Source organism: Mastigoproctus giganteus, chromosome 13 (genome assembly GCF_048544385.1).
Source record: "Mastigoproctus giganteus isolate SK-2022 chromosome 13, ASM4854438v1, whole genome shotgun sequence".
In the NCBI taxonomy this organism is placed as follows: domain Eukaryota; kingdom Metazoa; phylum Arthropoda; class Arachnida; order Uropygi; family Thelyphonidae; genus Mastigoproctus; species Mastigoproctus giganteus.
In genome coordinates, this window is record NC_143587.1 from 51,217,443 (window position 1) to 51,242,209 (window position 24,767).

At 35.1% G+C, this 24,767-nt stretch overlaps 1 protein-coding gene across 1 annotated transcript in view; it reads left to right on the forward strand.

Annotated features, from left to right (window-relative positions):
• LOC150076040 (glycosyltransferase 8 domain-containing protein 1-like) overlaps positions 1 to 14,862 on the forward strand; it is a 48,394-nt gene extending 33,532 nt beyond the window's left edge. Inside the window, exons 5-8 of the mRNA XM_090387242.1 lie at positions 1,264 to 1,364; positions 6,679 to 6,845; positions 11,780 to 11,880; positions 14,672 to 14,862. Of these exons, the coding sequence (XP_090243368.1) occupies positions 1,264 to 1,364; positions 6,679 to 6,845; positions 11,780 to 11,880; positions 14,672 to 14,862 (560 nt within the window). The remainder of the gene's footprint in view (positions 1 to 1,263; positions 1,365 to 6,678; positions 6,846 to 11,779; positions 11,881 to 14,671) is intronic.
• Positions 14,863 to 24,767: the final 9,905 nt, after the last annotated feature.

The following is a 24,767-nucleotide window of genomic DNA, read 5'->3' on the forward strand; positions in this document are numbered from 1 at the left end:
TGAGTATTATAGATGCACTTTAAAAGGAAATGTCTTAAGTTTTTTTTTGTTCAGAGGAAGGGGAAGAACACTGATCTTATTAACCCATCTGTCCACCCCAAAATCATGTCTACTCAAGGGTGGACCATCCACATTGAAGTATCATATAGCCTAATGTATTGATTTAGTCACATGGAGATATCATTTGTAGTCCAGTTTGCAAGTTTGTGTGTGTATGTGTAGTCAGTAATATACAGCAGTTTAAACACTATGATTAGACTGAAAGTGCTGACCAACGATCCTCTCCTTCAATGAAACAATAAAAAAAGGGGGCTAAAAAAACTACAAATTACTGGGTTCAAGGTGTGGGCTACATGAAAGATGCAAAAGCATTGTCCAGCCCAGAACAGAATTTGTCAGCAAAAGGCTTGTGCAGCATGTGATCATGGTCATGCACTGCTGTGCAACAAGAGCACTTCTTCCACATGTATTATTGGTTATCTTTATCCAGTGGCTATTCTTAGATGTGATATTACTATAGTAGTAAGACTCAGCATTATACGTTAGCCAGGAGGAAGAAATTCAATGTATATCAAATTCTGCCTTCCCCAAAAAGTTTGTGGGCATAATCTTTTTTGTGGATGCACCTGCTGAAAACTTCTTTGGTGGAGAGAAGTCAGCATGGTTCCATGCATGCTCTGCTGCTTCTTTTCAGGTATGAAATGGTGAACCCAAAATTTATTTCCAGTGATGACTGTTTAGAAAAGTTTTGCCCTTTCAATAGCACTGTTGCAAGTTTTCTATACTTTGTGCTCTGCATATGTTTTGTTTTCTCCAGATAGTTGCTTTGAGATCCATTGTGTTAAATCAGCCTTGCTGTAAGTAGGGTATCTTACATTGTCATTATACCCTGTGAAAGGTGAACATTTCATATGGTGTAATGATACACCATAAGAAATGCTCACCTTTGCAGCAATATGCTGCTTGTGTTGACATAGCAAGTTGGATTTTGAGATGAAAACTTTAAACACTGTGGTTAGTGCAGTTTTTTGAAAAATTGTACACACACACACACACACACACACACACACACACACACACACACACACACACACACACACACACATGCCAACCTACCATTTATTGCATGCTGTCTGGGGTATTTAGTAGTTGCACTGGATACTAAGCCTATATAATTTTTACTCCTTTTGCATTACTTTTACTGCTTTTAGTAAACGTTCATTTTCTTAATACTCTCAGAATAATTATGACAAAATATTTTAGGAGATATTGCTGAGCTAATGAATACATCTATTGGAGAGAAAAATCTGGGAGCATTTTCTTTCGATTGTGATACCATTTCCAAGCACTTCAATGATAGAGGAGTGAGTATTTTTACTTAGTTTAAATGAAAGAAGAAAAATTAAAAATTTACAAGAGTATTTCAGATTTTTATTTGCTATATCATAAATAAGAAATTATTACCAATCATATTTAAATACAGTTCATTTATTGTCCTGTTTTACTTACATGCAATGTTTTCATACATGTATACCAACACTTTGTACTGTACATGTGACAGTGTCACATCTGAGAAAAAATCATTTTATTTATGATATTTGACTCCTTTAGCACTTACTTAATGAGAGTGGACTAATGTTGAGTTGGACTTTCATTTTCTTACAAAAAAAATATATATAAACCAGAATCACTAAATTTATTACTCTTCCAAGGTGACACAGTTTTGCCATTTTTTTTGTAGAAAAGCACTGAAGTTTTTTAGATGCAGAGGAAGTAATATTTGTGATGTGCTTGTGCCAAGAGAGATTAGAAGTCAGGGTAATCCCCAAAAGAGATATATTAACTTGCCTAGAAATTGGAGTGTCACCAAAGATAAGCATAGGAGCAGAAGAATCCCTTTTTGCGAGATATAAGACACGACTGAGTTTTAGAACGATTGAAATCAACTAAGTTGTCTTTGCTCCACTGGAGAATTACCTGGAGATTGGCATTTAAGGAATTGGTAGCAGATATTCGAGAAGTCGAAGCCGATTGAGCTGGGCAAGGTTTTTCAAAATGGAAAGTGGAATGCAATGTGCTATCATCAGCAAAACTACGAATAGGATTTCCAGTCAATGGAAGAACGTCATTAATATACAAGAGGAAAAGAGTGGGGGGAAAGAACTGAACCTTGGGGGGACATCAGCATTAATGGAGAAGTTAGAAGACAGAGAGCCATCACCCTCAGTGAGCGATCAGAGAGAAAACTGGATAACCAATCACAAAAAACAGTTGGCAAACCATAAGATGGAAGCTTGTTTAGAAGACTGAGTTTTGATAGAGGTGGGAGCAGAGATGGGCAAAAGTTGCAGCCAATAGCTTTGGCAAGAGACCAGAATGCTCAGCTACCATTAGGGCAAGAAGCAAGTTTTCTACTCTTAGCCTGTTTCAAAATCTAGTTTGGACTGATTAATAACTGCTTTATAATTGTTGCGAGCTTTGGTGTAGGCAGAAAATGAAACTGAAGAATTACGATATGCAACATTCTTCTCCTGAACGGCCTTAGCACATTTATTGGAAAACCAAGGTTTAGATAAAGGACGAGATTTTAAAGTGGAGTGTGGAATAAAGGATTCCATTCCTACAAGAATAATTTCACGACACGATCTGAGCAAATGTTAACATCAGAAGTTTTGAAACAGTAATCAAACCAAGGAAAAGAAGAAAAGAAATCTCGCTGGTCATCTCATTTTGCATTCTTGTAATGCCAAACAACACTAGGTTGGGAATAGCCATGAGATAAAGGCTCCATTGGAGAAGAGACAGTCACCAAGTTGTGATCTGAGGTGGCTAAAGGACCACTCACTTTGACCGTGTACTTAGAAGGATTGTTAGCACTGGCTTACTCTCTCTCTCTCTCTCTCTCTCTCTCTCTCTCTCTCTCTCTCTCTCTCTCTCTCTCTCTCTCTCTCTCTCTCTCTCTCTCTCTCTCTCTCTCTGTGTTGACACTACCTACATGGTAAACTAAAATCAATGATGCAGACAAAATGCACATAAACAATATGTATATAGTAATTGACTGACCAAAACTAAACTGAAAACAGCATTACTGAGAGCAGTTCAGTGCCATTTCAGTTTAAAAGCAAAAGCAGGAGGTAGTTTCGGATAAAAGAAACTCCCTCTCAGAAAATGACAGTTCCTAAAGATAAGTTTTATAAACAACACTTCAATAAATTTCAGTTATTTAGAACCCCCCCCCCCAGCAGACATTTTTTCCCATAACTTGAATGGTGAGATCAGCAGAAGAATAACATTATGAGGAAAGACTTTGATTATGTGGGCTACAGAGCTTGGCAACCAGGCACCCCAGAAGTGATCTGATTGGGGTATATATAGTCTGAAAGGGATTAGTAAAATGAATGAAGGTGGAATTTTCACTGTTCTAAACAATTCCAGAACCAGGGATCATAAATTCAAATTACAGGGCTTGAGTTTTAGATTAGATTGTCGGAAGTTTTCTTTTAGCCAGTGGGTCATTAATCGCTGGAACAAATTGCCCTTTCAGGTAGTTGAGGCTGACGGTTTGAATGGATTCTAATGCTTACTGGATACTTACCTATGTGAGAAGGGAATCATGTAATTTGTTTTCTTATTTACTTGGTTGTGTTTTTTTTTTTTTTTTTTTTTGCCAGTACAGCAAAAGTCTGTGGCTTCCTTGTGCTATATGGCGAATACTATTACTATTAACGTCATTGGGCAGGAGGATGTATAAGTGTATATCTTTGTGATATGCAATAAATGACCATAGAGCTTTACAATGGTGGACACAGGGAACTTGCACCAGTAGAAATAGCTACAAAAATTAAATACTTTGCAGCTGCAGCATTTCAAGTTTGGCTGGCAATTCAGCTGTCTCTTTACAGTGTCAGTTAAAATTCAATTTAAATTAAAGAACACTGCTTTGAAGACAAGCACTGTAAATTGCAGTTGATTGAAAAATTGAATTAAAGAGCATTAAAATTTATTATTATTTATTTAATTTATTGTTATTATTATCATTTTTTTTTTTGATGGTGCTTCCCAGGCATGCAAAACACCTGCTAATGGGTAATCCTTCCAAGGTATTTGGAATGAATAGTGCTATTCCAGGGGTACAGAGTGCTATAGCAAACAAGCACTGAGTGAACCACACTATAGCAGGGAAACAACTGTACACTCAGCAGTGAAATTGATAAAAAAGTAATTACCATAAAATCTCATTAATACAAACTCGGTTTATATGAAGTACATACCATTCCCCTGCGAAAGGATAGGCTTTTCTATGGAAATATATTCGTTTAATATATATTACAAAGTTTGTTTCACCCCGTGAGAAATAAATATTGTTATTTTGTACATTTAATACAAATCTTAGCACAGCTGTCCGATTATTGCCCCTATTATTGCCTCTGGCCATCCGGTTCCCTGCTTCCTGAAGGATGGCACTGACTTGTTAGAAATTATTTTTGTGTAAACAAAACCAGTTTATAGTAGCTACAACATGAGTGCATTCTGAAAACATCATGTTAAATTAACAAAAGAATAAAAACAGTTTTTCTAAGTTGTTTACATACTCCCTTGCTCTCCACGGGATTAAGGTCAGTTGCAATTGTTATGCCAGTTCAAAGAATCTTTTGCTACAGTATATAGTAATCTATTTTTTGTGCCATTTTTATCTGAGCTGATGTCTTTTTCGGAACTTGTGTCTTTAAATTAATTTAAAATTTGTTTACATTAAATCTTATCTAGTAGTGTTATGGTTACAAAACATAAACTGATGGAATTGAGCCCAGAAATTAAACTGAAAATTATACAAGAGGATGATAGGATTGAACTTAGCAAAACAGACATTGCAAAGGAATACAACATCTACAATACTGAAAAACCAAAAAAAAACTTGAACTGTGTGACAATGAAGCAGCGATTAAAAAAAAAAAAAAAAAAAACAGGAAACGAATTCCTGCTTCAAAACACGAGGAGCTTGAAACAAAACGTTTTGATTGGTACTGACAAACAAATGCGTGCATCTAGCAAAATCTGGTCTGCTATTGGCAGGTCAGATTTTGCAAGAAAAGGCAAATTATCTGGCTCAGCAACATGGAATTAGCAACATCAAATGCAGCAGTTGCTAGCTCCAAAGATTTAAAGACAGGAATAACTTGGTTTTGCGAAATGTTTGTGACAAGTCTGGATTAGTCGACAGGGAAAAGGCTACAGACTGGATGTGTTCTGTGTGGTCCACTCTTGAAAAATATGAGGCAAAGGATATTTTTAACCTTGATGAGACAGGTTTATTTTATAATTTGCTTCTAAACAAAACATTTGCTGTTCGAGGAGAGTCTTGTCATAGTGGAAAATTAAGTAAACAAAGACTCACTGTCCTGTTATGCTGCAATTCAAATGGCAATACAAAACTATGCCCACTGGTGATTGGTAAGTTTTTCAAGCCAAGATGTTGTAAAGAAGTTAGCCAACTTCCCTGTGATTATGAGGCCAATAGAAGTACTTGGCTTACGGTCAAAATTTTTCAGTCTTGGCTATCAAAAGTGGACAGAAGAATGGCTTCAGAAAAAAAAAAGGAACATTTTGATGATTCTAGATCATTGTAATAACAGCACATTCTGCCGAGACACTTAAGTTAACAAATATATGGCTGTTGTTTTTAAACTTCCCATTACCATCTGTAGCAGAGTAGTCAAACGCAGGAGTGCAGTAGCGCACTCTCTTTGAGTAGACTGGGCATCAAGCCCCTGATTGCTAAATAAGGTCGATCTGCCAACCAGCACTGGACCAGTGTGGCAGATGAGGAATTTGAAGGAGCTGTGGATTTTGTACATGTAGTTTCTACCACAGCAACGCAACACCAGAAGAGCTGCTAAGTACCAAACAAAATGATGTTTTTGTTACCAGTGACAGCGAAAGTGAAGAAGAACACACACATCACCATCTAAAAAAGATGCCCAAAATGCATTGAGCATAATAGAGAATGTGTTGGCCTGCAGTAAGTTGATAAAGAAACTATTGCATTTTGTAATGTCTGTGCTGTAGTTAAAAATGCATATAGGACAAAAACTGTGCAAACAACATTGGATTCTTTCTTTAAATTAGATTAATTTATTAAAAAGTTAATGGTTGTATGTCTTCTTTCATATTAAAATTAATTCTTTTACTGTGATACTAAAATATTGTATATATCAAAATATATACTGTACAATATTTTCATTTCTGTTAATTGCTTTTCTGTTAGTTTATTTTAATTATTTTATTTTATTAATTTAAATTCATTTATTATTTTTATTTATTTTTGATATTATTATTATTATTATTTATTATTATTATTCTTAGATATATAGTGTGCCAAAAAAAAAAATAATAATAATAATAAAGGTAAAATTTTGACACTTTGGGGCACCTCATTACTACAAACCTCGTTATTACAAAACGCGAAAATTTAGGTTGCTTGAACTTTGTATTAATGAGATTCAACTGTAATAATAAATGAATTAAGTCTGAATTTATCACCTTATTTTGAGTTTATTTCCAAAATAAAGATAAACAAAAATAAATTTATATAATTTTTTAAAGTGGCATCAAGCTAACTACAGGATGCACAAAAAAAATATATATATATATATATATATTTTTTTTTTTTTTTTTTAGAATATGTATGGGAATTTCCTTAATCTGAAAAGTGTTTATCTGAAAGATATGCATATCAATTCTAATAGTTGTACTTTCAACCTTGGGGTATTTGTATTAAACATATCATTGTGGAGAAAAGAAGATATTATGGATCAATTAATATCCTGGATGACATTAAATACAAGGTAAGTGCTTAATGATGTTTGTTATGTAATAATTAAACTTTAATGGTACTCTATTAAAAGCACCTGATCTACTGTATTTAGTTTAGTTTAAGATATCTTTTTCTTCTTCTTCTTCTCCTTTTTTTTTTGCATGTGTGTTGAAGTTTAACCCTTTAAGCAGTGAGTTCCCTACAGTGCATTTTGGATAATGGCAGGCTCTGATGTAGTAAATGCACTTTAAAATATTAACATGTTCTTATTTTGACCTTAATGCTCAACACAAGTAAAATTATTGTCAAAAATCAAATCAGAATTTCAAAAATAAAGTAAAATAATTTTTTAAATAAAAACTTGATTACTCTTTTTTGTTTTTTTTTTAATTATCCTGTACATCTATTTACGTATTACTTGATTCAGTTTTATCACATTCTGGATTTGAATTCCATAGGAATTCTTCAATTTCTTTTTTTTTTTTTTTTTTAATCCTCTTTCAAATAGATGGCAGTATCTATTATTAGATGCTGTCATCTACTGTAAACTATATCTGCAATTAGTGGGAAACACTGATAAGAGACAGCATCATGTCCTAGAAAAATTTCAAGACAATTTGTGTGTTAACAGACACACTGTTTGAAGTGACCTTCAAAACAGATCTAGGTACCAACATCCTAGAGCTCACCCATGAAAAACACACATCTGTGTGCATACTGTTGAAAAAGTTAGTGTTGTTTTAGAAGGATGATTACCCCTGCTGTTATGGAAAGTCTTGGGTTTTAAGGAAACCATAATAAAGTTAACAGTTGCATGTTGTATAAATAGGATTGCACTTGTAATTTAATTTGCTAGATTTATCAGTGTGTTAGTTATCTAACTTCAAGTGATTTAGTGATGCAGAAAACAGTTGGTGCACAACCTCAGCAACAAACAAATAGGAAAAAACTACAAACTTAAATATATTTATTTACAGACTTGTGATGTCCAATCACAAAATACTAATATAAAATTTGTTACCCTGCTCAAGTAAGAATTGATTTTATTATTGCATGTTCATTCTACCCTTGTTCATGATTCTCTTGTATATTTTAGTTAGCTAGCTTAAATAAGATCCTTTGGGTCCCATTTAAGTAATTGTAATGTGTTTCTAATTCCTTTATTAATATCTTACTAGGGGGCATCGCCACTGCTCATTTGCTCGCCAACCCCTGCACATGCTTTTGTATGTAAAATGTAGAGGTATGATGGAGTAAATCAAATCTTTTCTACGTAAAAGACACACGTGTTGAAATGCACTGATCGATGTCTAATCAGGAAATGACCTATGTAATTATTTACCTGTGCATTTGTAGTGACGTAATTGCCCCACTTTCTTCTCCCATTGGCTCGAATAAATATTACTAGGAGGAAACCTTTTTTAATGTATAGATAGATATCATATTTTATCATAATCATTAAAAATGACTGACGGTGTTAAAAAGCCTATTTGTACAAAATTCACAAATCCAGTATAAATAACTGTTTGTATTATAGATCCATAGATATAGTCAAGAAATTAACCATAGGTGTGTTGTCGTTTCTTAATTCTGTTGTGTTATGTTTTTTTGTTTAATTTCCAGTTCAGGGATTTGGTAAGCTATTTAATATTACATAAATAATATGGTGTCAGGTATCTAATTTTTAATAAATTCTCTAGCCTATCTTGAATATATTTATTTACAATTCTGTAATGATCAAACTAGTCAACTTTAACTGTGTCAGTTTTTTTTTTTTTTTTTTTCAAAAGCTCTTAAATGCTGAGATTTTAGTGTTTGATAGGTAGGATGCTAATTCTGTATCATATTCTGTTGATTGTGCAGTTTTATAATCTTCCTACACCTCTTACTATGTTTCACCTCTTGTGACTTTGATGAATTCCTGACTTTCAACTCTCAGACCATAACACTGTCCTTAACAAAGATAATGTAATGTCTAAGTAATAAGTCAATTAGAAAATATCTGTGACATTTATTTATTTTCCAAGTGAAAAAAAAAAAAAAAAAGTCTTATTTTACAGCTAAACCTCTCCACCTGTACAATATGCACTCCATTATTACTTTATCTTCTTTGCATCCCTTTTACCAGTCAACAGTATATAGGTTTGACAAAAGGAATCAAAAATGTCTAAGAATTTTTCAAAAATGTGATTTAAGAAAAGGGATAAAATTTCTTGACATTGCTTCCTATATGAGTGCAAAACAATGTGATTACAGTTGTTTTGCACACGTGGCACAGTTGATCTGAATTCGGGAAATGAAATTTATTAAAAAAAAACATGCAATTCCTATTGATTTACTGGGAAGGTACTGCTTTCTGTAGGTGGCATTGGCCTTGGCAGAAACTTGTGCTGTATGATAATGGAATTATTATTCACAGTAGAATATAGCACAGGAAGCATTTACAAAAGGTATATATAGCAATATATAAATTATGGAAAAATTGTGCTATTTTGAATGTTGCCTTAATTCATCTCATTTGGAAAAGGTTAAAACTGTGTGAGTTGGCAATGGCCAATCTTTAAACCTTAATTTCAGTTTTTTTCTACAACTTTTAATTATGCTTAACACAATTTGTGTTGTCACATCATGACATCATTCCATGTAATAAAAGGTGTATTGTCATTCAAAGGCATGAAACTCTCTAAGGTTATTTTTGAGTACTTATTTGCTGATTTAACTGATATGCATAGGAAATAATGCTGAAATTGCCAGGAATTATGCAAAAAAAAAAAAAAAACAAAAACAAATACAAATTATCAGCAAATTAATGTACAAGTCTTTCTGTCAATTAGAGACTACATGAAATTGGTCATCTGCAGTATTATGTTATGTGTATTTTGGTGGACAGCAAACTGCACTCAGTTTGGACTTAGTGGAAGAATAACAGATATCATTAACTATGATTGAAATACAAGGACAGTGGCAGCATGTGGCAATGTCAGTCTTTTTTGTGGAGGACTTTACATGAACAAGAGATGCATTTCATTATATTCACAGTCCATGCACTTCTGCTGCCTACAGACTTTCTTCCACAAAGCCAACTGTTCATGGCTATTACAGATGTGTGCTGAGGATCCTATGTTTTTACCAAGATTCAGCATTTACAAGAAATGTATTACACAACAGCCACAACCAATATACCATGTATATCAGATGCAACCAACAGTGTTTCTAACATCTCAGCCAGATAGTAGGGGAAATGGTTCACACGTCAACTGATAATCTTGGTGGTAGTGAATATTTGGAATTTCTTATCCATGTTTGATGTGCTTTTGGATGTTGCCTTGGATACATTCCAACGTATGTGGTTCATACATGATAGTGTACCTGCACACTTCATTCAGTCAGTACAATTCCTGAGAAACTAACTTGGATGGGTCATGGTCGTGACCCTCTAGTGAAATTATCTGCTTGGTCATCAGATCTGAATCCTGTTGATGTCTATTTGTGAGATCATATCAGAGGCATGATGTATACCACTGAATTGTGGTTGTTGTTATTTGATTTTTAGGAGCATTAGCAACTAAGGCCATATTGCTCCGGGATATGCGGTGGTCATTCCCTGACCTTTCCGCATCCTCCGTATTTGGTGGTCACGGGCTCGAACCGCGGTCTAATAAAGAAGCGTGCGCTATGCACTGCTGCTCCTGCCCACCTGGCTACGGAGGCGCCTAATACCACTGAAGTAAACCTCCAGTCAGAAACTTTGGCGTTGTTTACTCCAGTGGTGTACATCATGCCATTTGAAATATGCCACACATTCTGGGTGTTAACCTTGCTCATACGATTGCAAGTCTGTGTTGCTGCTCAATAAATGTGAAATGTGATTACATTGAACATTTATTGTCAATAATAATTGCATTATCACACAATGCCAGTGCAAGTCTCAGTTTTTATTGGAACTTGCACTGTTATCCCTTACACTAAATGCTGTGTGGGATGACAGTGCATTTATAGTAAGCATTAGTTCTATAAATCAACAGGTTCTGTAAAAATTAGTTCTGTAAATCAACAGGAATGTCATGTTTTCTTATGAATTTTATTTTCTGAATTTATATAAATTGTCTTGTGTTTGTTTTACATTATTTACTATATTCCACTGTAAATGTATCATTTTGCATCCATTTCTTGTCATATACAAAGTGATGCAATGAAATTTCAGTTTAAAAAAAAAACTGCCATTGTAGAGTTTATTATCTGCAAATCTGAATCACCCTTTATATTGTGTCATATTTATAACTTACAAAAACAATCAAGTTTGTGTACAGGATTAAATCAGTACTGTAAATAAATCCTTTCCTGTACCATATCCAAAGTTGAGTATAAAAATAGTATACAACTATGCTCTTTACATCAGCAAAAGTTCCCAAGAGTTTAGACTGCTTTCTACACAAGAATTCTATATTATAGATTAAATGGCCTCTCTACCTTCTAGTGTCCGGTCAGTGTTCACAGTAAAACCTTTTTCTACACCTTTTACCACTGTGGTTCTCAAAGGCACAGTTAATTGCTGTGTGAATTTGTGGATCTACCTCCCCTTCCTCCAAAAGCAATATTTATATTTTATTCAGTTATTTTGTTTTCTTAATGTGAATGAAAGAAAAAAATGGATAATTAAGGAGTAAATGTGGTAATATATTTATGGCATAAAAGAAAAAAGATGTATGGGGGGTGTGGGTACAGTAAAAAAAAAAAATTATTGGGACATATCGTGAACTCAATAGAGTTAAACAAAATTTTGAAGTAGCATGGAAACTTTCTTATCTTGTCTTGTATTCTTTAATGTTAAATATTTATACAAAGTTCATATTTTTTGATACATTAGTGTCAGTATAATTCCTATATCAGTATCACTATAATTCCTCAATCAATATCACTATAATTTAGGAACTTTTTAATTTATTTTTTATTTATTTTTGCCAGGGAGCATATTTATCAAGGAAGTGATCTCTTACCACCACTACTTATTGTTTTACACAATAGGACATCATCGTTAGATCCTTCATGGCATATTAGGCATTTAGGTGAGTATAATCATTTTCTTTTAATATAATCTTGAAAAAACAATATTGGAAAATGTTTGCCATTTTACTTTCAGTATAGTCAGTCCTGAGCTCACGACAGTTTGATGTATGTAGCTTCCTTTTTGTGACATTTAATAATTAAGGAACATGCTCCAGAGTTAAGGTGCTACTTCATGCTCTATGATGCTCATTCGGCTAGCTGGGCCAATATATAAAATGATTTCTTGTATTTATTATTGTAGTTAATTATGTAATTTATTTGTTTCACAAAATATTAATACATGTGCACACATAATTCAGACTTCTGCAACTGCAGAATTAGTCACAAAAAACAATTATGTAATTGTTTTTCGTGACTAATTACAAAATACAATTTCAATTACGAAAAACAATGAAATGGTGATTACTAAACACTTGTATATTTTTTAGTGAGGTTCTTGATTAGTCTGTGTTACAAGCACATTGCTGGTGTGATCATGGAAAGCTGCATATTGTTTGCATTATTTATTTTTTTTTTTAATTATTTACCTCCTTAAAAATGGCTGATAAGAGAAAATCAAGTGCTCAAGATGTATCATGTACCAAGGAACAAGTATTTAACATTTACAGTATTAAAAAATTTAAACATACTTAACAGTTACAGTAGAACCAAAACAGTGGATACAATGATTGACACTCAGGAAAAAGACAAGATCAGTCTGGTTTTGGATCTCTCTCCCTCTCATATGCTGGCGATGAAAATTATAAAAGATGAGGTAAGGATTGTGTTAAGCACTCTGCTTCAATGCATTCACAGCAATAACCAAGCAACAGGTGGGCTTTTTGCTGACATTGTAAAACTTGCCCTTTGGATTCAAGGATCAAACTCAACAGTGTAATCCTTGAGTTCAGCAATAATCCAAGAAAAGGCCTATAAGTCCCTATGGGCATCTTAAAAAAGGCTGGGCGGGTGGGAGGAGTTCCAATGCCATAAGAGCAAGTACTTGATTCTTTTGGTAATTTTTTTGCCTTTCTACTTTTCAATTTTTCTAATGTTTCGAATGTTTTTCCAAGGCATTATTGCATCCCTATTAGAATAAAGATTCGTGGAAACTGGATAAGGAACCATTTAGAAGCTCAAATCGAGGTGTTAGAAGAACAAAGTGGTTTTTCAGCCAGGAGGTCATGTATAGACCACACTCTCAAAAGTATGACAGATCCTTGAAAAATGCCAGTTGAAAGGAAAAGAAATCTTTATGATTTTCATTGACCTTGAAAAGGCATATGACAATGTTCTAAGAAAACTTATGGGAAGCACTGAAAGAGACAAATATTGGTGGACAATTGATTAACATTATTAAGACAATTTACAGGAATAATATATGCAAAATTAAAGTGGAATCAGCTTTGTCATCTGAATTCCACACTTCAAAAGGCTTATTATAAGGCTGTTGCATGTCATCAACACTTTTCAAAATTTATATCGACATTTGCCTAAGGTCCTGGTCAAAAAAAATGCAATAAAATGGGATTGCAGATCAATAAAAACACCTATATTCACAATTTACTTTTTGCAGACGATCAGGTGGTGATAGTACAAGACTTAGAAGATGCAGACTATGCATGTCGTAAATTGTTTGAGGAATATAAATGATGGGGTCTAAAAATCAATTTTAGCAAGACTGAAATGTTGTCTTCAGGATCAGGACACATTCTAAATATTAAAGGTTTTAAAATCAAACAAGTCGATAAATTCAAATATTTGGGATCAATCTTACAAAGTGATGGATCATCCCAAGCAGAGATCAGTAAGAAAATTGCAGATGGCAGAAAGGCTATCAGCATGTTAAATTGTGTTCTATGGAGCAGAAATATTCTAAATAAAACAAAGAAACTTATATTTCAAACGATTGTACAAAGTCTTTTATTGTATGGAGTGGTAACCTTGGACGTTGAATAGGCAAGGGGAAAACAAATTGCTCTCCACAGAAATGGATTTTTGGAGATGCTCAGCAAGAACTTCTAGAAGAGACAGAAAACAGAATGAAAACATAAGAGAGAAAATGGAAGTGGAAAAGAATATTATTGACACTAGTGTTTAACTTTGTATGGGCATGTACAACGAATGCAAGGAACCAGATATCCAAAGGCTATCCTGGAATGGATACCTCATGGAAGAAGAGGAAGACCTAGGAGGGCATGGATGAATGGTGTACAGGAGTACATGACAGCCTTAGGTTTAACTGACCAAGACACCTTGAACCGCGCCTTTTGGTGGGAAAAAATTCCTACCAAAAAAATAACTTGTAGGCTGAGGAAATCCATTGTAAATGGAAATACTCCTCTTAAAGAAGAAGTATTAGAATAAAGAGATTATTTCGGGTGTTTAAGTTTCGTTTCAGTAATTTTTTCTCGAGTACATTATTACTGATTATTGTTTAAAAATAATTTATCTAGCTGCTGGGACAGGAACATAACTGAGATGTTGCTTTTATGAGAAAATGTTCTTTTACTTAAGGCTTGATTTCAGCAATCAGTTGTGTTGAAAATGTGAGGACTGCTTGTACTTTATAATTTCTTCATAATTTTATATTTAAGTGATATTAGTTGTTGGTGTATTTAATTTTATCCTTCAAAATACAATATTTCTGCTGTGCATGATAGAAACCAAGAAGATTTATTTTCTTTTTGAATTTATATATCTTTTCCTGGTATATTTTATTTTTAATTTTCAGTAACAAGTCAGAATTGCCTATCATTTAGTATTCCTGTCTTGCATTTTCATTATTTTATGTATTATGATTAATCACAGGAGTAATGGCTGGACCTAGGTATTCCCAAGCTTATCTGAAGAAAGCTAAACTTCTTCATTGGGATGGACATTTCAAGCCTTGGAAGCATCGAGCTCCTTATGCTGAATTTTGGGATAAGTATTATATTCCTGATCCAACCAATAAGTTTCATCCTTCAAGAAAGTTTAACAAACATTCATGGAAGTCCTGAAATGTTAAAAATATTTCTATTTGCTTATATTAGATTAATCGTATCAATTTTATAAGAGATTGTAAATTTATTCTCATTTATTCAAATATCTGTACTGTAAAGCTTAAATCATTTATATCTTTTTAACTTAATAAACAGAAAAGAGTTTTTTGTTCTTGGAAAAAAAAAAAAAATATATATATATATTATTCATTATAATGTAATTAATTTTATTGATACTCATCTATTAGGTAATATTAGCGCATTACATAAAAGAATAAAATGCTGAAGTTGCAAAAAAAAAAAAAAAAAAAAACCAAACAACTTTAATATATTGCTGGTGAAAGATTGTATAAAAACTGTTCAAAAAAACAGATGATTCAAATTGGTCCTTTTTGAATAATGACTATATCGAATCCAAAATGGTCAGTATATTTAAATTTAAATTTAAATATCAGTTGAATGTATCTATTTCCATGCCATTTATTTTTATTATTTTTTATTTATTTATTATTATTTTGTTTTAATTGATTACAGTTAGAAGTACGGGAGAAGCAAACAAGTCCCACTCTATGCATATTTGGGGCTTGCTCATTGCAAGTGCTATTATTGGTGGCATTTTAGATAATTTCTAAGTTTTTTGGGTTAGACATGTTATGTTGGTGTAACGTCACCACTTTCTCATGATGGCCATCAGAAATTTCTCCACTGAATATGACTCCAGATCTGATCCATCTTTGGTGACTCTGTAACCTGCTGTAAATTCAGAAACCTAATTCTTAATGGTACTGTATGATGGACAGTCATCATTTAATGTCTAAACATATGCTTGCAAATTTGTTCACCAGATATTTTATGAAGTAGGAAAATTTAATGAAAGATACTTTACCATATGAAATATTTAATTAGTGTGATTAGTTTTTGGTTCTATAAAATTATGTGCAAAAGAGAAATTAAAACAGATTGACACTACAACACATGGAATCACTTTACTAACTAAAGTGAATTGTTGATTGAAAATTTAAAAGACAAGTTTTGATTTATCCATTACTTCAAAATTATTAAAGACAAAAATACAATTTAGGGCTAAAGCCTCAAACCACAATCTCTCATATTGTGGAGTTAATTTCATAACTGGGTTGTCAGTCGTTATACCACCAGGTACCTACCCACCCACCAATGAAGGGCCAAGTAGCCCTGAAATGGGAGTCTGAATGGTTGTATCCACTGAGAATAAATAACAATAGTCTTCTCTAATGGGGATGCATTACTTATTTGAAGTGGTACAATGACAGGCAACTTGTTGTGAAGGTATTCACAATAAGAAACGTAATGAAAACGAAGCCATTTCCAAGTTTGGTAATTTATTACATACAGAACTGATGCATTGCACTAACTGTGGTATGTTCAAAACTATTATTAACCAATTGACAGAGCATGCAGAGAAATATATAAAATAATATATAATTTTGTGTTGGGGGGGAGAATTTTTTCATGAAATTTAAAACAAATATATAAACCACAAAGGGACCAAAATTTTAATGAGATAAAACATTCACTTAGATGAATTTTACTGAAATGATACCAAAATTAAGGATGTATAATATGGATTAAAAGCCATTATTTTCATAATGGGCAAATAGCTAATAAATATATCAAGTTGGGAACAGAATGCAAGCATATACTTATAGGAGAAGACTACCACTGCTCATAGAAGAGACCTAACTGTACCGCATTGAGGAATGCTATCTACAGAAGTGAGAAGAAAAGAGCTGGGAACTCTGGAAACCACAACACTAATTGAGGAACTGGCCATGAAAATGGTAAGAATGATGTCATTGCAGTACTCTCTAACCATTAGATAGTAAACAAATGATCTAACCACTTAGGTTTAGAATTGCATAGGAGACAAGACCGAATAACCTTAGAAAATTTGTTACAAAAAAAAAAAGCCAAACCCAGGAATGCAGAATTATTATTAGTATTTCTGTTAGCAAAATGATGCAAGGAAGCAAACTTATACAGCATCAGACAAAAAAAAAAAAAAAAAAAAAACACGCACACTTCACAACACCAGATGGAAGTTGTTCCAACAATCGATTACTTTATAGTTAAAAGCAAATTTTTCCGCATCTGTCCTGCAACCATCCCTTTCAGTTTAAATTTATGCTCTCTCTCTTTTTATCTGTCTGTCTGTCTGATGCAAGAAAGCAAGCATATCAGCTTATGTAGCAGCAGTCAAAAAAAAAAAAATAAATAAATGAAAAATAAAAAAACATTCACACAACCATTCCCTCTAAAAGTTTTTTATCCAGTTTCTCCTTGAATTTATCTAAGCTATCAACTTCCACAATGACAGTTGGAAATTTGTTCCATCAATTAACCACCCACTCGCTAAAGGCAAATTTCTACACATCTATTCTACAACTATCTTTCCTCAATTTGAATTTATGCCCCCTTATCTGAGCAAGCAGAAGAATCCCACCAGAATTCAGCGTGCTCAACCCATTCGAGGCCTTATACACCTCAATCATATCACCTCGTAGGTGCCTAGTCTCCAGCCACTGCAATTTTCAGAATTTAAGCCTCTCTTGGTAAGAGATGCCTTTGTTCCCCTCACCAATCTTATTGCCCTTCTCTGTACATGCTCAAGCAAATTTACACCCTTCCTAAAATGAGGCCTCCAGACCTGTACGCAGTACTCAAGGCGTGGTCTGACCATTGTCTTATACAAAGGGATAATGACCTCCTTTTTCCTGCTAGCAAAATTCCTCTATATCATTGACAGAACCCCATGACCTGCTCTTGCAGCCTGTCTGCATTGCTCAGAAAACTTCATATCTGACTGTACAATTACTCTCAGGTCTTTTTCATTTTCTACCACCCTAAGTGTAGTACCACACAGTTGGTACGTTCCTCTGGGGTTACTTCTACTCGTATTCAGTACTTTGCGCATTTATCAATGTTAAACTTCAGTTGCCACTTCTCAGCCCATCTGCCCAAATTCTCTAGATCCTGTTGCAGTAACATACTGTCTTTACTGTCGTTAACAACCCTGCCAACCTTTGTATCATCTGCAAACTTGAACATTAAACTTGATATAGCTTCATCAATATCATCGATAAATATACAAAACAACAATGGGCCCAACACCAAACCCTGTGGGACTCCACTAATAACATTAGTCCACGACAAGTAGCATCCATTGATTACCACTCTGTCTTCTCCTACTCACCACCCTTTTATCCATTGTAGCAACTTACCCTTAATACCATTATGCTCCAATTTGTACAGTAGTCTTCCATGCACAACAATATCAAAAACTTTCCTGAAATCCAAGTACATGATATAAAAATTATTTTTTTGCATCCAGTTCCTTTGTAACCACATCATATATCCAATCAAATTTGTCAGACTAGACTTTCCCTTAACAAACCTGTGCTGTGTCAGAATTATTGCTGCAGTCTTGTCTAGATGATCTTGCAATGCATCTTTAACCAGTGAGTCTATTATTTTACCCAGAACAGAAGTTAAACTAACTGGTCTGTAATTACTCATGCCACCCTTCGACCCCCTTTGTGAATTGGGGATACATTTGCACATCTCCAGTATTAAGTGAATTACGGGTTTAGATCTTTGTTCCCAGTACTCTGATGATGGGAAATCCTCTGTGTAGTTGGTGATCTAAGGATTCTTTGAGTTATGCTTTTGCTTTCTACAGGGGGATGACAGTAGTACACTGACTCAATATCAAAAGGTGTCTTCTGGCAATTTGGATAAGAATTTTTTGTGTTCTTGATGGAAATAGGGTTCTATGGAATAAGATTGAAGTCTGGTGAGCCACCTGAAAATTTTTTCAACAAATCATTGATGGGAGCAGAATCTCCCATCAATGATTGGTCTGGCTGAGAAACCATGTTTATGCAGTTTAATGTTATGTAAATATGAGGTGTGTTTAAAATGTATCTGAATTATACTCATTGTTCACATTTAAGTTGAGTGCACTGCAATAAAACATAGTGTATTTAGACATATCTCATCCTTCCATGCAGTAAGCTGTTGCACTTGCTTATGGCAGTCTATTACTGTCAACTGATGAAGACATTTTTACATCTAGCCATATTTCAAATTGTGAGAGTGTACTGAACAACACCGTGTGTGTGTGTGTGTGTGTGTTAAATATTTCTTTAAAATTGGAAAATCCACAACTGAAACACATGATGCTCTTCAAATAGCATATCTGGACTCTGCAGTGGGTCATACTCAAGTTTTAAACTGGCACCATCATTTCAAAGAGGGTTTGGGAGTGTGTTGAAAGTAATCTGCAGTCCGAGAGGTTCTTAGCTCCAACAAATGATGAAATTGTCTCATATTCAAATTTTGGTATGAAATGATCAAAGATTAATTGTTTGTGAAATTGTTGAAGAAACTTTATCTCCATTAGATCATGTCATTCCATAACAGAAAATTTGAATGCGAGGCACGTTCTTGTGAAGATAGTACCATGGCTGTTAAAAGGAAATTGCATGAACATGCTGTGGGTTTATGGATATGATCCCAAAACCAAACAACAGTCATCCCAGTAGAAGACTTCTCCCCAAAAAAAAAGAAAGAAAAAAAAAAAGTGCAGCAAGTGCACAGCAAAATGAAGGCCATGTTTCTAGCTTTTTGTTATGTGTGTATTGAGTCTTTTAAAAAGATTTGTCTAGCCATCCCAAATTTAATTAAAATCAAACCAGTAGAAATCTGATAATTATATTTCTTTGACGGTCCACATATAATAACTCAGCTCTAGTGAATGTATTTTCATGATATTTTATATTTCGCTTGTTTAGAGTGACTTGTTGAGCCATTCCAAATTTCATTAAAATCAGTGCAGTAGAAATTCAGCAATTAGCATTTCATTGTTTCTCTGTCCACATGTAATTTCTCAACTCTCAGTGGATCGGTTTTCATGACATTTTATATCTGGCCCTTTGAGAATGATTTGTCAAGTCTTCCCACATCTCATTAAAATTGCACCAATACAAATCCAGCAATTATTGGTTCCCCTCCCCCATACATATTACATAGGCTATTCATATACCATATATTGTAGTTATATACCATATATTGCACTTGTTATTATGTTTGTTGCTATGTTGGAGGAGTGAATGGACATAGATGTGGTAGATGCATAAAAGTTATTGCTTTTTTGGGTTTCTTTTTTTCTTTTCATTATAAATGATCATTGCTCTTAGCATTAGTAAAGGCATTTAATGCAAGAAAGAAAGCTTATACAGCATCAGCCAAAAAAAAAGTGGCCTTCCCATTTCACCCATCCATTTGCTCCACAAGTTTGTCCAGTTCTTGAATTTAATTAAGCTATAAACTTCCACAATGACAGATGGAAGTTTGTTACAGCAATCAACTACCCACTGGCTAAAGGCAAATTCCGCACATCTATTCTACAACTGTCTTTCTTCAATTTAAATTTATGTCTCTGCAGGTGTGTAATCTGAGCAAGAGGAAGAATCACATCAGCATTCAGCTTGCTCAAACTATTCAAGGCCTTGTACATCTCAATCAGATCTCCTTACAGGTGCCTAGTCTTGAGACACTGTGATTTGCAGAACTTATGCCTTTCTTGGTAAGAGCAACCTTTCCCTTACGTTCCCCTTACCAATCTCATTGCCTTCTCTGTACTCGTTCCAACAGCTCTACATCCTTCCTAAATGAGGCCTCCAGACCTGTATGCAGGACTCAAGGAGTGGCCTGACCATTGCCTTATACAAGGGGATAATCACTTCCTTATCCCTGCCAGCAAAATTCCTGTATATCATTTACAGGACCCTATGGGCTGTTCTGGCAGCCTGTCTGCACTGCTCAGAAGACTTCATATCTGACTGCGCAATTACCTTTTTCATTTTCCACCACCACACAGTTGGTACGTTACTCTGGTATTAATGCTAGCCATATGTAGTACTTTACATTTGTTAATGTTAAACTTCAGTTGCCACCTCTCAACCCATCTGCCTACTTTTTCTAGATCCTGTTGCAGTAGCATACTGTCATTAACAACCCTGCCAACCTTCGTATTGTCTGCAAACTTGGACATTAAGCCTGATATACTTTCATCAATATCATTGATAATTATAGAAGATAACAATGGACCCAACACTGAACCCTGAGGGACTCCATTAATAACATTGGTCCACAAAGAGCAGTGTCCATTGATTACCACTCTGTCTTCTTCCACTGAACCATTCCTTTATCCATACAGCAACTTGTCTTTAATACCATACTGCTCCAATTTGTACAGTAGTGTCTTCCATGTGCAATAGTATCAAAGGCTTTCCTGAAATCTGAGTATATGATATCAGAATTATTTTTTTTTGCATCCTTTGTGACCACATCATAGTATCCAATCAAATTGGTCAGGCAAGACTTCCCCTTAACAAACCCATGCTGTGTCTGAACTATAACTGCACTGTTGTCTAGATGACCCTGCAATGCTTCTTTAACCAGTGACTCCATTATTTTTCTCTGAGCAGAAAGTTCCAAGGTCTGTAATTACTTGTCACCCTTTGAACTCACTTTGTGAATTGTGGATACATTTGCACATTAGCATTAGCATTAGCATTAGTAGAGGCATTTGATGCAAGAAAGCAAGCTTATGCAGCATCAGCCAAAAAAAAAACCACTTCCACTTCACCCCTCTGTTCGTTCAAAATACCTGTCCAGCTGAGCCTTAAACTTATTTAGGCTATCAACCTCCACCACAAGGGATGGAAGTCTGTTCCACCAACCAACCACTCGCTGGCTAAAGGCAAATTTCCGCACATCTATCCTACATCTGTCTTTCCTCAATTTGAATTTATGCCCTCTCAGGTGATTATTCTGAGCTAGAGGAAGAATCCCATCAGCATTGAGCATGCTTAAACCATTCAAGGCTTTATACACCTCTATCAGATCACCTCGCTGGTGCCTAGTCTCCAGACACTGTAATTTGCAAAACTTAAGCCTTTCTTCGTAAGAGCACCCCTTTGTTCCATTCACTAATCTTGTTGCCCTTCTCTGTACTCGTTCCAGCAGCTCTACATCCTTCTTGAAATGAGGCCTCCAGACCTGTATACAGTACTCTAGGTGTGGCCTGACCATCGCCTTATACAATGGAATAATCACCTCCTTATCCCTGCTGGAAAAATTCCTGTATATCATTGACAATACTCCATGAGCTACTCTTGCAGCCCGTCTGCACTGCTCAGGGAACTTCATATCTGCCTGCACAACCACCCCCAAGTCCCTTTCATTCTCTACCACTGTCAGTGTTGTACCATAGAGTTGATACGTTGCTCTGGGGTTGCTGTTTCCCATGTGTAGTACTTTACATTTGTCAATGTTAAACTTCATTTGCCACCTCTCAGCCCATCTGCTCAACCTTTCCAGATCCTGTTGCAGAAGCATAGTGTCAGTAGTGTCCTTGACAACCCTGCCAACCTTTGTATCGTCTGCAAACTTGGACATTAATCCCGATATACCATCATCAATATCATTTATAAATACAGAAAACAATAATGGACCCAACACTGAGCCCTGAGGGACTCCACTAATAACATCAGTCCACGATGAGCAGTGTCCATTGATTACCACTCTCTGTCTTCTCCCCCTCAACCACCCCTTTATCCATAGCAGCAATTTGCCTCCAATGTCACACTGCTCCAATTTGTGTAGCAGTCTTCCATGTGCAACAGTATCAAAAGCCTTTCTAAGATCCAAGTATATAATATCAAAGTTATTCCCTGCATCCAGTTCTTTTGTGACTGCATCATAGTATCCAATCAAGTTGGTCAGGCAAGACTTCCCCTTAACAAAACCATGCTGTGTCTGAGCTATAACTGAAGTCTTGTCTAAATGATCCTGCAGTGCGTCTTTAACCAGTGCCTCCATTAATTTTCCTGGAACAGAAGTCAAGCTCACAGGTCTATAATTACTTGTGTCAGCCTTTGATCCTCCTTTGTGAATTGGGGTCACATTTGCACATTTCCAGTCTATGGGTACCTCCCCTGAGTCCAAGGAAGCTCTCATAATTATGGCTAAGGGTTTGCTTACTTCCTTTGCTGCCTCCTTTAATATAACTGGATAGATCCCATCCACCCCGGGTGCCTTTCTTGTGTTTATCTTCAACAGTTTCTCCTCCACTTTACTCCCAGTTATTTCAAGATTCTGTAACTTACTGCTAGAGTTGAATACACCTCTGGCATTCCCCTCGCTGAATAACTCCTCATGTGTGAATGTCGATGCAAAATATTCATTTAGTTTGTTAGCCACCTGAGCAGGATCATCAACACTTGACCCATCAATATCAAGTGGACCAATCTGATTCATCCCTTTCCTTCTAGAGTTTACATAAGTAAAGAACTCTTTGCTGTTTTTCTTTGCATCCCTTGCCAAGGATTTCTCGTAATCTGCCTTTGCCTGCCTAACCTCCTTTGTAACTTGGTTGCATATCAACTTGTATCTATCATAGGCTTCTGTGTCATGTGTTAATTTGTAAGTATCCCATGCATTTTTCTTCTCTGCCATATGCCTCATTAGTTCATCTGACATCCATTTTGGCCTAAACATTTCCAGTACTTGGGGACTGTCCCTGAATCCATAGATGCTCTCATAATTATGGCTAAGCGTTTTCTTACTTCCTTTGCTGCCTCCTTTAATATAATTGGATAGATCCGATCCATCCCAGGTGCCTTATGTTTAACTTCAATAATTTCTCCTCCACTTTGCTCTCAATTATTACAAAATCATTTAGCTCCCTGTTAGTGTCTGATAAGCTTCTGCAGTCCACTTCCATACAGAATTCCTCATGTGTGAACGTAGATACAAAATACTCCTTTAGTTTGTCATCTACCTGTGCAGGATCATCAATAGTCGAACCATTGATATCAAGTGGGCCAATCTGATTCATCCTCTTTCATCAAGAGTTTACATAAGTAGAGAAGTCTTTGCAGTCTTTGCCAAAGATTTCTAACCTCCTTTGTGACTTGATTACAGACTAGCTTATATCTGCCACAGGCATTTGTGTCACCTGATAATTTTTATGCATCTTATGCATTTTTATTCTCTGCCATGAGTCTCATTAGTTTATCTGACAGCATTTAGGCCTAAACTTTGAACAGTATTTCTTAGTTGGTATGAAAAGCCTAGTAGCTTCCAAGATTAATTCCTTGAATGCTTCCCAGTTTGGGTTTGCTTCTGCTAACATCATCGATTGGTTCCACTGTATAGAATTTAAAAGCTATCAGAGACCCCTGTAGTCACCTTTATGAAAGCAGAAACTCTTCTCTTTACCTATTTGGCGCCTCTGTAGCCAGGTGGGCAGGAGCACCAGGGCACAGCACACGCTTCTTGATTAGACCGGGGTTCGAGCCCATGCGCACCAAATACAGAGGATGCAGAAAGGTCAGGGAATGACCACCGCATATCCCCGGAGCAATATGGCCTTAGTTGCTAATGCTCCTAAAAACCAAAACAACAACTTTACCTATTTGCTTTTTTTTTTTTTTTTTTTGTTATAAATGAGGAATTATTACTGTTTGCTGATGTATCCGAAATGTAATGCACTATGTACTTAAACCAACTTGTTTTGACTGTTGTTCACCATAAATATACAATATGCTTGAGAGAGATATAAACAATTCTGTGTTGAAGTTCTGAGACATCTTTTTGATGTAGTTCAAAGAAAATACCAGAAAAGTGGAATTCAGTTCATAATGACTCGGCTTTCCTAATCCTCCAAAAGTGGGGAACCATTGGGCTAGCATACCACCTTAGAACGACACCATTTTAAAAGAGATTAAGTCTCCTACCCTTAAATAAGCTTACTGTCACTACATTGTAATAGTTCAGATACTTTTTCAACAGATTTCTTATATGCAGATGCTTTT